Consider the following 16,188-nt stretch of genomic DNA (forward strand, 5'->3'; position numbering starts at 1 on the left):
GTGCCCAAGGCTAGGGGTTCACAGCCGCTGCGCCCACTCACAGCAAAGGTTACTCCACCAGGGCATGATGTCTGCGGGCCGGCAGGGGCAGCGCGACAGCGGCCCACGGAGACCGGCCAGCCCTTCCTGGCTGCCCCCATCGCGGGATCTACCACGTGGCTGCGGCCCTGGGCAGCGCACTTAACCGGGGGCTTCCCGGGGGACCGCCGCACGTCACAGAGGCGCAGCACGCGTCCGCCGGGCGGCCAGGGGAAAGACCCCTGCGTGTGGACTCCAGGGGAGGCCACGCGTCGGGATCAAGCCCGGCCACAAACCCGATCCTTGTGAATAAAGAGCGGCCACCAAGCTACACTCGTTCCATCAGCTGGTGGGCCCTGAAACTCACTCTGCAGGTGCAGCAGGAACCCCTAGCTTGGCGGTCAAACCTTTGAGTTGAATGGCTCCAGAGCAATTCCCTATAGTCACCAAGCAGCCTCAGAGTTTGAAGGCAGAGCTCTCACCTGGACCTTCCAATTGGCTTATAAGGAACAGCGCCTAGACAAATGGCTATATAGGAGGAAGACTCCCTCCCTCCCCCCCAAAAAAAGCCAGTTATGGTGGTGTACTCCGGTAGGAAATGGCTGAAGAGGCGGAGGCAGGAGCCTCAGAAGTTCGAGGCCAGCCCGGACTACTCATTGCCAGGTGTGGTGGCACATGCCTTTAGTCCCAGCATTGGGCAGGCAGACAAGAGGATCACTGTGAGACCATCCTGAGACTACATAGTGAATTCCAGGTCAGCCTGAGCTAGAGTGAGGCCCTACCTTAAGAAAAAAAATTTATATATATATATATATAGATAGGTAGATAGATAGATAGATAGATAGATATATAGATATATATAGATATATAGATATAGATATAGATATATAGATATATAGATATATATACATACACACACACATATATGTGTATATATATATATATATATATATATATATATATACATATATATATATACACACACACATATACATATATATGCATGTATATTTAAAAGAGCCCCAAAAATGCTCTTTAAAAAATTGTTTTGGAGGCTGGAGAGCTGGCTTAGTGGTTAAGATGCATGCCTGCGAAGCCTAAAGGCCCAGGTTCGATTCCCCAGTACCTACATAAGTCAAATGCACATGGTAGCAAATGCTTCTGGAGTTCGTTGGCAGTGGCTGGCAGCCCTGGTGTCTCTCTCTCTTGTTTCTCTCTTTCCTTTTTTTTTTCTTTTTCCTCAAGGTAGGGTCTCGCTCTGGCCCAGGCTAACCTGGAATTTACCATGTAGTCTCAGGCTGGCCTCAAACTCATGGCAATTCTCTTTTTGAAAACATTATTTATTTATTTATTTATTTATTTGACAGAGAAAGAGGGAGAGAGAATGGATGTCCCAGGGCCTCCAGCTACTGCTAATGAACTCCAGACACGTGTGCCCCCTTGTGCATCTGGCCAATGTGGGTCCAGGGGAACCGAACCTGGGTTCTTTGGCTTTGTAGGCAAACACCTCAACTGCTAAGCCATCCCTCTAGGCCTCTCTCTCTTTCAAACAAGCAAATAAATAAATACTTAAAAATCGTTTTGTATTTGATGGGTGGGGGGCCCGCAGGGTCTCATACAGCCCAAAGTGCCCTTAAATGTTTAACGATCCTCGGTATTGGAATTATAGGCATGGGTCACCACATCCAGCTTTTTAGATAATTTTTGTAGATTCCAAATGTTGTCAGTAACCTACAGAATTTAGCACACAGAAAAGAGAGAACTTTCCAGAGATAATCACTATTAATATTTATGTTTTAGCTGGGCATGGTTGTGCATGCCTTTAACCCAGCACTTGGGAGGCAGAGTAGGAGGATTGCCGTGAGTTCGAGGCCACCCTGAGACTACATAGTGAATTCCAGGTCAGCTTAGGCTAGAGTGAAACTCCACATTGAAAAACTGGAAAAAATATATTTATGTTTAGTCCAGATTAATTTATTCAGAGGTCTTCAATGACATGATATCTGAATACATTATTTTTATGTCACTTTGTCCCCATAAATTTCTAATCTTCAACTGTCTGTCTCATTTACAAGAAGACATCATTATCTAAAACCCTAATTGAGTTTTTTGAACAGAAGGGGGCAGTGTTGACCAGCCTGAAGGTTGCTAAGCCAGAACCGAATCTCAATCAACCCAGGGAGCGTGGGCGGAATTTCAAATTCAGCAGGGCTGTAAGTCACTTTTACCTTTTTAACTTCCAACACAAAAAAATCCATTGTCCCAGTAGACAGGACATGGGAAATCAGAAAGTCAGAAAGGTTGACTGCTGAAGCAACAGTTATTTGGGGAACTCTTTCTTGGCCCCCAAAAGATGTTTCCGGATGGTTTTAGAGGGGTCCTTTCTCACATGGCGTAGTAGAATCATTAATCCCTGGGTCCTGTTTCTCTGAGCAGCACTGTGGATGGCAAGCCTCAAACACCCTCGGGGTCCAAACACAGGGGATCACTGACACTGAGGTGCCGCCTGTGGCAGGAGTGGGCAAGGTGTTCACCTGGCAGCATTTTCCAACTTCGTTTTGTGCTGCTGTCCATCAGTCCTATCCCACCCCATCAAGGCTGAAAAGCATAGGGGAAAGGCAATGATCCCCGAGGGTCCACACAGCCCTGGGCACCATCCCAAACACTGCCCCGCTGTGTTTCATGCCCACAGGTTTTTACCCATCTGCTACCATTAGCATGTTTATCTGCAAAAAATATCTTTACAGAAGCCGCATGCCACGAGCCCTCTGTGGCCTCGTGTGGGCTCCCCATGTGACCATTTAAGCAGACTCAGACTGCCAAGGTGTGTGTGCGGAAACACTGCATCTGAGGTGGGTGTACAGATTTCTTCTCTGTCATTATCCCCTGAACACTACAGCCCGACAATAGTTCACATCACATTTAGATATTACAGGTAACTGAGAGATGATCTAACGTATATGGAGGGGATTGGAAGGCTATGGGTAAACAAAATGTCATTTTCTAGAAAAGACTTGAGCTTGTACATGTATGTATATATTCTGAGAGCTGTGACTACAGGTGTGTGCCACCATGCCCACCTAATTAGTTTGTTTTTTAATTTTTTTGAGGCAAGCCTAACAGACTGACCTTTATTTTATTTATTTGAGAGCAACAGAGAAAGAGGGATAGAGAGAGAGAGAGAGAGAGAGAGAGAGAGAGAGAGAGCGCACACCAGGGCCTCCAGCCACTGCAAATGAACTCCAGACGCGTGCGCCCCCTTGTGCATCTGGCTAACATGGGTCCTGGGGAATGGAGCCTCAAATTGGTGTCCTCAGGCTTCATAGGCAAGTGCTTAACCCCTAAGCCATCTCTCCAGCCCTACTTTTTTTTTTTTTAACTTTACAGGCTTAAAAGAAAAAAATATATATATATCCTAATATTTTACAAATATTTTCAATTTTAGATATTTATTTTATTTTTTCCAAGTTAAGGTCTCACTCTAGTCTAGGCTGACCTGGAATTCACTGTGTAATCTCAAGATGGCCCCAAACTTGACAGGATCCTCCTACCTCTGCCTCACAAGTGCTAGGATTAAAGGCATGCACCACCACGCCCAGTTTACAAAAATATTTTTAATTTTTTTGTTCATTTTTGTTTACTTATTTGAGAGCGACAGAGAGAGAAAGAGGCAGATACAGAGAGACAGAATGGGAGTGCCAGGGCCTCTAGCCACTGCAGATGAGTGAACTAAGCCTCGAACTGCGGGCCTTAGGCTTCACAGGCAAGTGCTTAACCACTAAGCCATCTCTTCAGCCCTACAAAAATATTTTTTGTTTTGTTTTAGGAGGTAGGGTCTTGCTCTAGCGCAGGCTGACCTGGAATTCACTATGTAGACTCAGGCTGGCCTTGGACTCTCTTACCTTGGCTTCCCAAATGTTGGGATTTAAGACATGCACCATCAGCCCAGCCTACAAATATTTTTAAATCCAAACTTATTTGTTAGGTTTTGGTGAGACATAATTTTAAGGGGGGAGGGAAGAGTACAATTTTGCAAGAACTACATTTAATTTTTTTTCTTTTCTTTATTTTTTATTTATTTTGGTTTAGAATAACCGATGCTTTCTGTCCCCAGCAGGACAGCTTAGTGTGACATCTGGAACTGGTTTATGTCCCTGATTTTGTAGCATTGTCCTGGAATTTCTCCAGGAATTCTCTGCATTCTAAATCCACCCCTTATATCCTAACACACCCAACTGCGATTGTTCTAAAGCTCATCTGGCAGGAAACCTCCAAACAGAGATGTTTTAACTGAGATTCCAACTCAGAGAAGCAAAACCTTGTGTGGGACTGTTCATGTGACATCAACATTGTCCCTGGCCACTGACAGTCACGTTGCATGCTCCTTTAAAACACCAAGTCAGGCATGAAAACAATAGAACTGCCTATACTAGGAAGAGATCTTTTACAAGGTGCTGCTTCTTGCCAGCCAAGAGCTTTGGGTAGAGTACCAAGTCAGGAGACACTTCCTTTCACCACACAGGGAGGGCGCAATCACAGTTCGGCAGAATTAGGAATAAATCTAGACCATGTTGCAGTCAGGTGCTAAGCAGCAAAGACAGCAATTGGCCTTGGAACACCTGACCTGTCTCCATCACAGCCTCCACCCACCCATGTGCAGGATAGTGGATTTTTTTTCTTTTCTTGTAAAATGACTTGCGTTTGAAAGAACATTACAGACTATCTATAATGTTAAAGGATTCTTCTTTCTCTCTTTCTTTCTTTCTTTCTTTCTTTCTTTCTTCCTTCCTTCCTTCCTTCCTTCCTTCCTTCCTTCCTTCCTTCCTTCCTTCTTTCTTTCTTTCTTTCTTTCTTTCTTTCTTTCTTTCTTTTTTGAGGTAGGGTTTTGCTCTAGCCCAGGCTGACCTGGAAATCTCAGCTATCCTCCTGCCTCCCAAGTGCTGGGATTAAAGGTGTGTGCCACCACGCCAGGGTAGAGGATTATTTCTTCTCCAACTCTGTCTCTCCTTGATTGTTTGATACATATATATGAAATGCTTATATTTTTTATTTATTTACATATTTATTTTATATTTTTATTGTATTTATTATTATTTATTTATTTGATAAAGAAAGAGGGAGAGAGAGCGAGAAAATGGTTGTGCCAGGGCCTCCAGCCACTGCATACGAACTCCAGATGCATGTGCCCCCTTGTGCCTCTGGCTTATGTGGGTCCTGTGGAATTGAACCTGGGTCCTTTGGCTTTGCAGGCAAGTGCCCCAACCACTAAGCCATCCCTGTAGCCCAAATGTTTGTATTTTTATGGAGACTTTTTCAAAGTCTTCTTTTCTTTCCTTTTCTTTCTTTGTTTCTTTTCTTTTCTTTTTGGCTTTCACAAGGCAGAGTCTCTGTAACTCAGGCTCATCTGCAACTCTCCAACTCATAGACATCCTCCTACTTCTGCCTCCCTAGTGCTGGGATTAAAGGTGTATACCACTTCTCTCATCTTGGTAACTAATTAGTTAATTAATAAGGACTGGGTTGCATGCATTCCAGGCTGGCTGGCCTCGAACTCACTATGTAGCCACGCTTGAGTCCCTGAACTTCTGATCCTTCTGCGTCAGCCTCTTGAGTGCTGGGGTGCGGCACTGGGACCCAGGGCAAACCCTCTACCAGCTGAAGCATATCCCCACTCTTTTATGTTTTGATTTTTGTTGTTGTTGTTGTTGTTGTTGTTGTAGTTGTTTTTCAAGGCAGGGTCTCACTCTAGTCCAGGCTGACCTGGAATTCACTATGTATGCTTAGGGTGGCCTTGAACTCACATTGATCCTCTTACCTCTGCCTCCCCCAAGTGCTGGGATTAAAGGCATGCACCACCACGCCCGGGTATGATTTGATTTTTTTTTTCTTTTTTAAGGAAATAAAGGTTTTACTTCAGTTTACAAATTCATAAAATATTCCAGGGCTACTAAGCTGCTTCATCCTGACACATAGACTTCAATGTCCCCACACATAGAAGGGCTCAGCCAGGACGGCTTACGCTGCTCTGACCAGTCTCGGGGTAAAAGAGAGCTGGGTGGCCCTTAAGAGCTCACCAATCAACCTCTTCCTTAACATGTTCTAGGCTGGCTGCTGCCATTCCACTGGCTGCTAAAGAGCTCTTGGTTGGAAGAACGAGCTACATCCTTGGGAGAAATGCACAGAGAATATTCTGAGGGGATAACTACCCATGCCTGAAACATTCGTCTTCACCTTTACTCCCATCATTTATTCCTTTTTTTCTCAATTTTTATTAACATTTTCCATGATTATAAAAAATATCCCATGGTAACACCCTCCCTCCCCCCACTTTCCCCTTTGAAATTCCATTTGATTTGATTTTTTTAATGGAAGATTAATATTTTTGTTCATTTTTATTTATTTATTTGAGAGTAACAGAGAGAAAGAGGTAGATAGATAGATAGAGAGAGAGAGAGGAGAGAATGGGCGTGCCAGGGCTTCCAGCCACTGCAAATGAACTCCAGACGCGTGTGCCCCCTTGTGCATCTGGCTAACGTGGGTCCTGGAGAATCAAGCTTCAAACCGGGGTCCATAGGCTTCACAGGCAAGCGCTTAACCGCTAAGCCATCTCTCCAGCCCTTGATTTGATTTTTTTTTTTTGTTGTTGTTTTTCTTGAATGTTTATTTATTTATTTGAGAGAGTGGGAGAGAAAATAAGCACACCAGAACCTCTTGCAAATGAACTCCAGAGGCAGACACCACTTTTCACATCTGGTTTTACATGGGTACTAGGGAGCCGATCCAAGGCAAAAAAAAAAAAAAAAAAAAAATCAAAAAAGCTTTGCTATTGAGTACCTTTATCCCCTGAGCCCTCTCTCCAACCTCTCCCCAAACACTTCTGTAAGTTTGCATTGATTTGATTTTTTAAAGACAGTGTATCAAGTACCCTAGGCGGTCTGATTTTTCTGCACCTCCTCTGGAGTGTGGGCATTACAGGCTTAGGCTACCATGCCCAATTTATGCAGTGCCTGGGACTGAACCCAGGCCTTTGTACATGCTAGGCAAGTACCCTACCAACTAAGTTCTATCCCCAGCCCTGTTCTGTTCGTTTGTTTTTGAGGTGGAGTCTTACTCAAGGCTGGCTTTGAACCCTAAATGATTCTCCTGCCTAGAAGTACAGGCATTTTGCCACCACACTCTGCTTCCCCAGTTTACTTTAGAGAAAAAGAATAACAACGGCCCCACCTATTCACAATGCTTGCCAAATATTGATATTATCAGTTAATCTCAAAAATATGTGTGAGTTAATGAAAACTAAAAAAAGTTGTTTTCCTAATTCAGAATGCAGATTTCTGCTAGCATGTGACTGCTATGTACATTAGGGAAGGAAGTCCCTTCTTTTATCGTCAATTTCTAGTTTCTGGACTAAGCACATGAGACCTCAGATGTGACAATGCTATATCATTTGAATAATCCATCATGGGGCTGGAGAGATGGCTTAGCGGTTAAGGCATTTGCCTGCAAAGCTAAAGAACCTCAGTTCGATTCCCCAGGACCCATGCAAGCAGATGCACAAGGGGACACATGCATCTGGAGTTCGTCTGCAGTGACAGGAGACCCTGGAGTGCCCATTCTCCCTCTCTCTGTTTTTTTTTCCCCCCTCTCTCTGCCTCTCTCTCTCTAATCACAGTTCAATCCTCCAGTGCCCACACAGGCCATATGCACAAGGGGGCATGCACATCTGGAGTTGGTTTGTAGTGGCTAGAGGCCCTGGCGTGCCCATTCTCTCTGTCTCTCTGACAAGGAAGGAAGGAAGGAAGGAAGGAAGGAAGGAAGGAAGGAGGGAGGGAGGGAGGGAGGGAGGGAGGGAGGGAGGGGGGAGGGAGGGAGGGAGGGAGGGAGGGAGGGGGGGAGGGAGGGAGGGAGGGGGGAGGGAGGGAGGGAGGGAGGGAGGAAGGAAGGAAGGAAGGAAGGAAGGAAGGAAGGAAGGAAGGAAGGAAGGAAGGAAGGGTTCAACGATCTTCCTGCAACAATCCCTGCTGGGTAACTAGAAATCTCCTGAGGCACACGACCCCCTCAACTGACAAAGTCCCTAATTACCCTGCAGTGAACACCACTAACCCTACTGAGGAGGGCCCTCAGGGAAATGGGGACCCTGGAAGAGGGGAGAAGACTAGGGGGAGAGGTGGTAGATGACAATAACCTATGTAAAATGAATATAAATTTATTAACGTATATAAACTAACCTGTGTAAAATTAGCTTATATAAAATAATAACAATAAAAGAAATGATGACTCTTAGGTAGTTCCTACAAAACAGTTGATCCTGTTAATGGGCAGTAAGGTTTCAATTCTATCCTCCTTCAAACCAGCAGTAGGAATTATAGCCCCTCTCTTCCCCCTTTATAAAAGGGGTAAGCTCAAAGACAGAAGAGATCACTGATACTTAAGCCTTAATACCCAGTTTTAAAGCCTTTACTACTTTTCCAAGATTCTGACCAAATCCTCCTTTGTCAGTTAACTTACACAAGAAAAAGGCAAAGACCTTGACATGCCCTTGTATTTTTTTTTTTACTTCCTTCCCCATGGAATGTTTGCTTATCATTAAATTTTTGCAGTTTCTTATTCCTAGCAAAAAGAGCAAGACTGCCACATTTTCTACACACACTGTAATGAAAGTATGATCCAGAAAGAAACAGATCCAATCACTGGAGATTCCTTAAAACATAGTCTTCCCAAATGTTTCCTCTTATTTATTACTCCGCTGGGATGATCTGAACTATTGTGAAAAGCCTGCTGTGGGAACTTGTTGATTAACCCTTAATCGCTGCTAAAAAGGATCACTTTCCACCCCACAAGAAACTCAGCATGTGACAAACTAATCAAATACGGAAATTTACTAAATATCACATTACACACGAAACATCTACCAAGTGCCCAGAAGAAAGTGAGATCCAGGAAGCCCCACCCTCAGCTATGGCTTCAGACAGCCTTTGTCAAGAGCAAGCACTGGAACATTTCATTCATATAAAAACTCTTCCAAGACTCTTCCAAGGTTCAGGGTCTAATGCAGAAGAGGTGGCAGAAAGAATGTAAGAGCCAAAGGAAGGGTAGGACTCCTTATAACGTGCTCCCTCCGGACATAAAATGGCCTGGATATCCATGACCTCATAGTGCCTGACACTACCTACACAAGACCATCATAAGAGGAGGAAAAGATCATGACATCAAAATAAAAGAGAAGCCGGGCGTGGTGGCGCACGCCTTTAATCCCAGCACTCAAGAGGCAGAGGTAGGAGGATCACCATGAGTTCAAGGCCACCCTGAGACTACAGAGTGAATTCCAGGTCAGCCTGAGCTAGAGTGATACCCTACCTTGAAAAAAAAAAAAAGAGAGAGAGAGAGAGAGAGAGAGAGAGAGAGAGAGAGAGACTGATTGAGATGGGGAGAGAATATGATGGAGAATGGAATTTCAAAGGGGAAAGTGGGGGGGGGAGGGTATTATGGGATATTTTTTATAATCATGGAAAATGTTAATAAATTGAGAGAAAAACTGATGACTTGGAAAAAAATGGAGAATTTTTTTCATTTGCATATCTACTAACAGTTTCTGGGTGTCACACATTTCATGCTGGTGGATGGCAAGAGGGCTAGCCTCGTTAACTTAGGGAAAGACTGTGAAAGAAATCTCAGAGTAAACAGGCTCATCTGGAGGAAGTGAGACACATGGGACACATGGTTAGTTTTGCTAAGACCTTCACATTCATTTCAAGCTCCACAGGACAAGGCTTTGCCAAAACTGTTACACTGAGGAAATGTCCAGGTCCTACGAAGTCTATGCTGGACATTATAGAATGTATGTTGATTTGGCCACACAGATCTCAAATGTTTACGTCAGTCAGAGCTGTTCTCGTGAGTCTAAATTAAATTAGCACAGCAAGTGGAGTTTAATTTTCTTGATGGGGTGAGAGAGAGAGAGAGAGAGAGAGAGAGAGAGTGTGTGTGTGTGTGTGCAGGAAAAGCTCACAGGCTCCCACAAGCCAGGCCACAGTACAATTGCCTAAGACTACCAAATATCAAGTTAACGGGTACTATAAGTGCATTCGAACAGCCCAACGTAGATTAGCTCTCTGTCTAGAGAGGTGTTAAATATCAGTTTGTACACCTAGATTCCTACTTCCTAGCTTGTGCTGCTACATTCACACTGCTCACTTCTGCAGGGCTAAAATGTGAGTCTGGTGCAGACCACCACCAGCAACTTTGTGGAAAGTTGCTAACAAGCAAGCCTAAATGCCCAACACTTGCGATTTCTTAAATCTCTTTCTTTTTGACTATAACCACAGGCGGCTATTGTGAAATTCGCACGACAAGCCTGACCTCTTTTCTTCCCTCACCCCCAAGAGGAAAAGGTACAGCCCCTAACAAGATGCATTCCACAGTCTCCCTGGAGTACTGACAGGGAGAATTCTGCTTGGGGGAAAAAAAAAAAAAGTGAAGTTTATTTGGTTCTTGCTTGACCAGGTTAAAAACAGTCCACTGGAAGAAATGAACGCCCACGGAGGTCCTGCTACTGACCTCTCTCCAGCTCTCCACCCACATGCACGCCAGCAAGGGAGGAAGCATTTTTCCCCCCACCCCACCCCCACCCTCACCCCGGGGCCTGCTGTCACCCACGGAGAACAAAGCAGATGGCTGGTCCCTTACCTGTGATGGTAATGGTCCCCAGCATGTTTTCATACGGCCCAGCTCCAAAAGAGTCAGCTCTGCCAGTCTTCACCCGCCTTTGGCAGCTGGCAGAAGCTCCCTCCCCTCCCTGCCGATGCGATCCAGAAAGAACCCAGGGCCAGCCACCCTCGGAGCGCCGGGGTCCCCGACGTGCCTGAAAGATGCCCACGGCGAAGAGTGCCGCGGATGCTGCGGGTGCCCGGTTAATTACGCGAGGACCACACCCCCGCCCGCCCCCGGCCGCGCCCCGCCCCCAAGCCTCTGCCCGGACTTGGCTCCGCCACCCGGGGTCACGTGACGCACCTTAAAGGCTCGGGTCCCAAGGGTGGTCAGCAGGCTTGGCTGAGACTCCCAGGGAAGAGTGCCCTAAAGGTTCTGGGGAGAATAAAACCCACAGAGCATCCACATTTGGTCGAAACGATGACTTCACTCCTGCACCCCCAACTCTCATTAAAAAAAAAAAAAAAATTATGTAAAGGAAATAACCGCATTGATATTAAAATTCTCCCAATGCTTAATAATACAGTGTTCTGCAGCCTGCAGCTTGTTCAAAGCTGAGGCGCAAAACAGCGTTCCCCTTTTAACACCTACGGTATTTTATAATGCGGCCATCTGTTTCCCACACACGCAAATGATGCTGACCCTTGGGAAGACTGGCGAATCCCCGTAGTCCTGTTTCCCCACAACCTTCTTTTGAGAAGGGCTGCTACAAACAGAATTTTGTCCTCAACATTTGACCAAGGCAACTTTTTAAAAAGCAGACTTTTTTTTTTAAATGGTAAATTAGCTAAACGTTTGGCTCAAACTATGCCATAAGTCAAACATACAGATATTATCACGCTTCTGATGTACAAGTCCAAAGCACAGAAATCCAGGTGCATTTAAAATTCAGAAATCCAGGCAGCCCAAGAATATATTATTCTCTGTCTCAAATCCATCTTGAACGTTCTACATCAAGACAAGGGCAAGAAATGAGCTGGTCGTTCTCACCGCCGTTATGCGGGATTCTGTCAGGGAAGCCCCCTTAGGACCCCCGGGTTTCGCCCTACCTTTTCATCTTTCTCCTATCTTATCACCACGTACCTGTCTGGCCCCATTAGCCCTGGCTCTTCCCCTAAGCAAACCAACCAAAGGGAGGGGAGGGGGGAAAGTTTAAGTTTTATTCTTCAGGCCTGAAGATCTTGTTCTTTACTTGCTTCGAGGTGCGGGGGGTGTTCGGCGTGCAAGAGTGGGCACAGCAAAGTCAAGCCAAGTTAAGCAATGAAAGGAGAAAAAAACAGGAAAAGCGGCAGCTCATCCCCGCTGCAGGCGCGGCGCGTGGCTGCTGCTTGCCACCAGGGGGCGCCACGCGCTATGCTCAGGCTCAGGATGGACAAAAGCGAAGGCCAAGTCCTTTAAGGCAATCAGAGGCAAGGTTACACAAAACAGCCTCGGCCCTCTTACTTGCTGCACTGGGTAAGGGGAGCAAAGGGCCACGTCAGATATCTGCGAGCCACTTAGCATCTTCCTAGCCTTTAATCTTCCCTCCAGGAGACTTTAGCTCAAGGTTGCAGTTAGTTAGCAAGAGAGCCTGGTGCGAGGGGAACGCTGCAGTCCCCAGAGCTGGAAGGGGGAAGGCAGCCGCACCATTCCCCTTCTCCCTCCCAGGACCCATCCCAGCCATTAAAGGGACTTGCTTGCAAAACATAAAGGCCTGGTTTCAAGTCCCCAGTGCGCACGTAAAGCCAGATGCAAAAAGCTCATTTATGGTTGCAGGAGGGCCTTGGCATGCCATTCTTTCCCTCTCTGTCTCTGCCTCAGTCTCAAATAATATTTTTTCCAATTTTTTGTTTTGTTTTGTTTTTTCCAGGTAGGGTAGGGTCTCACTTTAGCTCAGGCTGACCTGGAATTCATTCTGCATTCTCAGGGTGGCCTCGAACTCACGGCAATCCTCCTACCTCTGCCTCCCGAGAGCTGGGATTAAAGGTGTGCGCCACCACGCCCAGACAATTTTTATTTTTTAAAATGTTGTGGTTTTTCGAGGTAGGGTCTCTCACTGTAGCTCAGGCTGACCTGGAACTCACAGTGATCTTCCGACCTCTGCCTCTGGAGTGCTGGGATTAAAGACCTGGGCCACCACGTCCTTCTCAGTGGTGTCTTCCTACTAGAATTTGGATTCACAGAAAGGAAGGCGTTACCAACTAAGGAGCCCAGGTGTTTCCTTGGTGGCACCCAATGACAGTCATGTGCTGTCCACAGCTGTTAGTACTGAGAAGCGGTATACATGAATCAGGGTTACCATGGGGACTGGGGGCTCAAACCCGGGTCCTTAGGCTTTGCAGGGAAGTGCCTTAACAGCTCAGCCACCTGTCTAGCCCCAGAACTGAGATTCTCAAAGAGGAGCTAAAGCCAGAGGCAGAGCAATAGATCATGTGGGCGCTGCTGGCTCTCAGCAGATATTCTCTTTGATCTCTAACAAAGGCCAGGGTGCAGGGGATGGCTGCCCAGCAAGTCCCTCCATGTCTGGACAGACCAAGAAAAGCCATCAATCATGATAAACATGGAAGGAAAGGTCAGACATAAGGTCAGTGAAATCGCAGGCAACTTTCCTTTGTTATTACTTCTGTTCGTTTACATTACGCCAGAATTTTGAAAGAGAAATATCACCACTCAAAGCAAAAACAGTTGGAAAATCCATACCCATCAATAGGTGGATGATAGAAAAGAAGAAAAAAAAAAATGTTTGGGCTTGGTGGTTAAGGTGCTTGCCTGCAAATCCTAAGGAGTATGGTTCGATTCTCTAGTACCCACAGAAGCTATATGCATAAAGTGGCACATGCATCTGGAGATCATTTGTAGTGCCTGGAGGCCCTGGCATGTCCATCCCCACCCCCCGCTCTTTTTTTTCCACTTGTTTTGGAGAGAGACAGAGAATGGGTGCACCAGAGCCTGTAAACGAACTCCAGAAGCGTGTGCATGTGAGACATTTGCACACTTGCATCACTTTTGCATCTGGCTATACGTGGGAACTGGAGATTCAAACAAGCGTACTCAAGCTTTGCAGGCAAGTAAGTGCCTTAACTGCTAAGCCATCTCCCCACCCCTGCCCATTCTCTATCTTCCTCTCCTTCCCACTCAACCCCCCAGCCCTCTCTTTCTCTCAAATAAAATATTTTAAAAACATTTTCCCCAATCAGCATGGTTCAACAAATATTTACTGGTTTCTCGTTCCACTTATATTATGCTAGACACACTTGGGGAGGGAGGGGTCTGGCCTCAGTGGCTGTGGGTGGTAGCCTTACCCAGGAGCAGAGGTGGGCACACCTGGGTTAGCCTGTCTCAGCAGTGGCATGTGAGCTGGCCTCAGGAAGGATGGAGACATCCCTACCTGAAGCACAGTGCCCATAGAGACAAGAGCAGGCCTCCTCAGAACTCATGAGTGTGTTCCTCACAGCTACAGGCCCAGCCACACAGGGAGGCCAGGCAAGGGGAGGGAGGGCCAGAGATGACAGAGGTTTCAAATGACATTTTCTGAGATAGCATTTCATGTATCCCAGGATGACTTCTGATTTTCTTTCTTTTTAAATTTTTTTTAAAAAGATTTATTTAATTTGTTTGAGAAAGAGAGAGAGAGAGAGAGAGAGAGAGGCAGAGAGAAAGAGAATGGGTGCGCCAGGGCCTCTAGCCACTGTCAGCACTCCCTACACATGTGAAACCTTGTTGCATCTGGCTTTATGTGGGTACTGGGGAATCGAACTCGGTTCCTTAGGTTTTACAAGCAAGTGCCTTAACTGCTGAGCCATCTCGCCAGCTCTGGCTTCCAATTTTCTGTGTAGCCAAGGATGACCTTCAACTTCTGGTCCTCCTGCCCCTAAACACCTACTAATGCTCCCAAGTACAGGGATTCTTGGCATGCACCACTGCCATGGTCCTTGTGCTGGAAACAGAATCCTGGGCTTGCACTGAGCTACATCACTGGGCAACCTTCCCTCTTTTTCCGAGGTAGGGTCTCACTCTAGTCCAGGCTGACCTGGAATTCACTATGAAGTCTCAGGGTGGTTTTGAACTCACAGTGATCCTCCTACCTCTGTTGGGTTTAAAGGCGTACACTACCATGCCCAGCTCCACCTTCCTTTTTTTTTTTTTTTTACCTTATTTATTTGAGAGCTTTTTTTACTTATTTGAGAGTGACAGAGAGGGAGAGAGAGAGAGGGAGAGGGAGAATGGGCAAGCCAGGGCTTCCAGCCACTGCAAACGAACTCCAGACGCATGCGCCCCCTTGTGTATCTGGCTAACATGGGTCTTGGGGAATCAAGCCTTGAACCAGGGTCCTTAGGCTTCACAGGCAAGTGCTTAACTGCTAAGCCATCTCTCCAGCCCTCCACCTTCCTTTTTTTTTTTTTTTTTTTTTTGGTTTTTCGAGGTAGGGTTTCACTCTGGTCCAGGAGGCTGACCTGGAATTTCCACCTTCCTTTTTTTGAGACAGGTCTTTGTGTAGCTCAAGATGGCTTCAAACTCCTCATCTTCCTTGCCTCTACCTCTAAAATATTGGGACTACAGATATGCACCACCACGCCCAGTTTCCAATAATTCTTTTTTCCTTCCCAAGGTAGGGTCTTGCTCTAGCTCAGGCTGACCTGGAATCCACTATAGAGTCTCAGGCTGGCCTCGAACTCATAATGATCTTTGTACCTCTGCCTCCCGAGTGCTGGGATTAAAGGCATGTGCCACCACACCCAGCAAATGACATATTTAAAAAATACATATTTATGGGTTGGAGAGATGGCTTAGTGGTTAAGGCATTTGCCTGTGAAACCAAAGGACACAGGTTCGATTTTCCAGAACCCACGTAAGCCAGCCAGATGCACAAGGGGCCCATACGTCTGGAGTTTGCAGTGGCTAGAGGCCCTGACGTGCCCATTCTCTCTCAGTCTGTCTCTCTTCTCTCTTTCTGCTTGCAAATAAATAACTAAATATTTTAAAAATATATATATATATATATATATATATTCACAAGCATAGAGAAATAGAAGAGAGACAGACAGAATAGGTGCACCAGGGCCTCTAGCCACTGCAAATGAACTCCAGATACATGCATCTGGCTTTACATGAGTACTGGGGAATTGAACCAGGATCATTAGGCTTTGCAGACAAGCACTTAACTGTTGAGCCATCTTTCCAGCCCCTGGAATGACATCTCTGTAACAAAAAAAACAAGTTTAATAATAGAGAGGGTAGCCAGGTGTGGTGATGCACACCTGTAATCTCAGCACTCCGGAGGCAGAGGTAGGAGGATAGCCATGAGTTCAAAGCCACCCTGAAAATAGAGTGAATTCCAGGTCAGCCTGGGCTAAAGTAAGACAGGCTTTTTTTTTTTTTTTTAATGAGACAGGGTTTCAACGTGTAGTCCAGGCTGGCCTCAAACTCACAATTCTGCCTCAGATGCTCATATGGTTCATATGCTGGGATTACAGGTATATACCCGTG

General features: G+C 46.0%; 1 protein-coding gene across 2 annotated transcripts in view; it reads right to left on the reverse strand.

The window, feature by feature from the left end:
* Akap12 (A-kinase anchoring protein 12) overlaps positions 1–16,188 on the reverse strand; it is a 100,235-nt gene that overhangs the window by 14,192 nt on the left and 69,855 nt on the right. Inside the window, exon 1 of one of the 2 annotated variants that reach the window (XM_045158384.1) lies at positions 10,702–10,900. The exons of the other annotated variant lie outside the window; for it this stretch is intronic. Within the exon in view, the coding sequence (XP_045014319.1) occupies positions 10,702–10,726 (25 nt within the window). The 5' untranslated portion in view covers positions 10,727–10,900. Of the gene's footprint in view, positions 1–10,701; positions 10,901–16,188 lie in introns of those variants that run through there. 2 annotated transcript variants of the gene reach the window in all.

Source organism: Jaculus jaculus, chromosome 9, assembly GCF_020740685.1.
Source record: "Jaculus jaculus isolate mJacJac1 chromosome 9, mJacJac1.mat.Y.cur, whole genome shotgun sequence".
NCBI classification, from domain to species: domain Eukaryota; kingdom Metazoa; phylum Chordata; class Mammalia; order Rodentia; family Dipodidae; genus Jaculus; species Jaculus jaculus.